Here is a 3,069-nt window from a genome sequence, read left to right as displayed (position 1 = left end):
ATTAATTGCTGTTAAGCTGATCACTCTTTATAACATTCTGGAGTTTATGCAAATTGCCATTATAAAAACTGGAGCAGTAGACTTTCTAAATATTAACATTTGAATCATTCTCAAAACTTTTGGCCATGACTGTAGCTGTGGTCAGGCCTGATATAAGTTGTGTGTGTGTGACTGTGTACGGGGGCTGCATTTTTGATTGACTTGCTACATCTCATGTTCTGTCCTCCACGCTGTGGTGATGATGATGATGATGCCCCRCCCTTCCCTAGTGCTAGGGTTGCTTACCATTTTTCTCCTGTTCTTCCTGCCTGGCCCTGGATGACCTCTTTCTGCCGGACCCTTGACCTCCACCATCTTCCTCACCACCTGCGGGCGATCGGACCCACCTCATTTTCTCTTGGGAATGCTGTTCCCATGACACACTCTTGAACTCTACCTTTCCCACTGCCTGGACATTTTTTTCCCTTCATATTTTTTGTTCCCGTGTCGGATGACCATGCTGCCTCTGTCCTTTGCTCGTGTCTGCTCTGGTCTGGCACCGTTTCGGACTGTGCTCCATCTGCAACCGCTCCGTTCTGCCTCTGGTATCACTGTGGCTCAGGTAGGCCTGTCTGCATTGCAGAATATTCTAGTTTATTCATTGTGGAACCAGACAAGGTAGTGTAATATGTTTCGCTTTCTATGTGTGTGTGTGTGTGTGTTGTAGATTGATGAAGAAGTAGCCAAACTGCTTGATCTGAAGGCTCGGCTGGGAGGAGGAGATGATGGCAAACATCAGTTTGTGCTCAAAACACCAAAGGTAAAAGTCTGGTTATCCTGAAACTGTGTGAGCTGAACTATAGGCTGGTCTATAGCGCCACCAATGGCTGTTTCTGATAATTTACAACAGGGTCGGCTACCAGCAGAGCCACAGTAGCTCTTTGGAGCTTCCACCATGGCTCTGAATAATTTTATCTTAAAATGTTGAAAAACCAACTCATATTTTTAAATTTAGTTTGAATAAAAAAATGCAAAAGTAACAGGAAACAGTTTTTAGATAGATTTTTCCCATCAGGTTGAACAATGTGGTCTTATTTACTTCAATACCGAAATATCCTCCATGCTAAAGTCGTATTGTTTTCTACATTTAAAAATAGAAATAAAATGTTTTTTTTAATTACACATATGCAACGGTAGATTTTTTTTTAATAAAAAGTGATAAGTTGTATATTTTTATAATTTCAAAGTAGACATAAAAATGTGTACTTGTCAAAGTAGAGACAAGTAGACAAAATAGAGGSCTGATTTCTTTGAATCAAAAGCAGATTTCTGTGTTTGATAAATGYCTTTTTTTCTAAGTTTTATAGCACATAACATTGTTTTAAAATCCACCAAACACAAAACAATAACTAGATTATCCCAGTTGATGACTCTCAGCCYTCCCCTTTATTATTATCTGAACTTTCTTGAATTAAAAAAAAGCTGGAATAAATTACAAATTGTTGGCTTGAATGATTGTATTTYTTAGTTTCTACTCATTTCCTAAAGAAATGAGTAGAAACACAGGTCTTCAGTGTTCAAAGTAAACCTGGCTGTCTGATTGGTGCATTTCCAGTTGAGCAGAGTCAAATGTGAATCTTGCACATGAAATGTTGACRACATGTTTGGGTGTGATGCAGGGAACCAGGGACTACAACCCGAAGCAGATGGCCATCAGAGAGAAAGTCTTCAATACCATCACCCGCTGCTTCAAACGCCACGGAGCGGAGACCATYGACACACCTGTGTTTGAGCTAAAGGTGAGTGTGTGTCTCAAACTGGAGTCATGATTCTGAGCTCATCTTGTTTCCAACATGGAGGTTATTCATCCTTGTCCCTGCAGGAAACGTTGACGGGGAAGTATGGAGAAGATTCCAAGCTCATCTACGACCTGAAGGACCAGGGAGGAGAGCTGTTRTCGCTAAGATACGACCTCACTGTATCCTGACCCCTGAACTCTGCGCTATYATGAAGCTAGTGGGCGTTCTGAGCCAATCAGAGGTTTAGGCTGATGAATCAGGTTGAGGTCCTTCACACTCCCTCCTCCAGGTGCCGTTTGCACGCTACCTGGCCATGAACAAAATCACMAACATCAAGCGCTACCACATCGCCAAGGTCTATCGTCGTGACAACCCCGCCATGACACGTGGCCGCTACAGAGAGTTCTATCAGTGTGTGAGTTCTCCTGTCACAGACGAGGGTGTGTGTTGCACTGGGCTGCTGCAGCGTGGTGTATGTTATATGCATGTGTGTGTGTTTCAGGATTTCGACATCGCTGGTCAGTACGACGCCATGATCCCAGACGCAGAGTGTCTGAAGATTGTCCATGAGATCCTCAGTGAGCTGGAGCTCGGAGACTTCCGCATCAAGGTCAGTCTCTGCCTGCAGCTCAGCGCCCAGTAGATGTCACTTCCTGATCCCTTACCTYACTTCCAGGTCAATGACCGGCGCATCCTGGATGGGATGTTTGCTRTTTGTGGAGTTCCAGATGACAAGTTCCGCATCATCTGTTCAACGGTAGACAAACTGGATAAGGTGAGAAGGCTTGTTGGCGGAACCCTTAATCGCATTAATCGATTATTGAAATAATCAACTACTTATTGATTGATTATTTAATTAATTGTTAACTGGACTATACAAGGTCAAAAAAGGCCATTTGCTGAAAGAACAACACACTCAGAGCAGCGATTAAGGCTGCTTAATTATTGCCATGACCTGTGTTGCCACTGGAGGAGTTCTACCCAGTGGGWGTTTGAGCTTTACCTGGTTGAGATTCTGAACAGAAAATCTCTTAAGCATGTTTTGCTATGCAATTATTAATTGGCTAATCCAAAAATAGTCACCAGATCAGCTCTACACTGCTTTAGGTCTAGCAGAGTATCAAAAGGATTTTCTTTAGCTGCAGATGCATMCTTTGTTGCAGATATATGGTGGCTGACAGGTGAAACTACATGCAGCAAAGGGCGAAACAAGCTGCAAACTCCAAAACACAAATGCAACAGAAAAATGATGCAAACAAAAAATGCTGCAGTCACAGGAAATAGAAGCATC

The 3,069-nt window shown here is 42.7% G+C and overlaps 1 protein-coding gene across 1 annotated transcript in view; it reads left to right on the top strand.

The window, feature by feature from the left end:
- The first annotated feature begins 259 nt into the window (after positions 1-259).
- The window catches only part of hars (histidyl-tRNA synthetase), a 10,479-nt gene continuing 7,669 nt past the window's right edge, over positions 260-3,069 (top strand). The window contains exons 1-7 of the mRNA XM_008419983.2: positions 260-601; positions 707-799; positions 1,659-1,778; positions 1,862-1,957; positions 2,068-2,193; positions 2,281-2,388; positions 2,455-2,553. Of these exons, the coding sequence (XP_008418205.1) occupies positions 491-601; positions 707-799; positions 1,659-1,778; positions 1,862-1,957; positions 2,068-2,193; positions 2,281-2,388; positions 2,455-2,553 (753 nt within the window). The 5' untranslated portion in view covers positions 260-490. The remainder of the gene's footprint in view (positions 602-706; positions 800-1,658; positions 1,779-1,861; positions 1,958-2,067; positions 2,194-2,280; positions 2,389-2,454; positions 2,554-3,069) is intronic.

Source organism: Poecilia reticulata, linkage group LG10, assembly GCF_000633615.1.
Source record: "Poecilia reticulata strain Guanapo linkage group LG10, Guppy_female_1.0+MT, whole genome shotgun sequence".
NCBI lineage: Eukaryota > Metazoa > Chordata > Actinopteri > Cyprinodontiformes > Poeciliidae > Poecilia > Poecilia reticulata.
The sequence above is the reverse complement of the archived record's forward strand: the minus strand, read 5'-3'. Positions and strand labels throughout refer to the sequence as shown.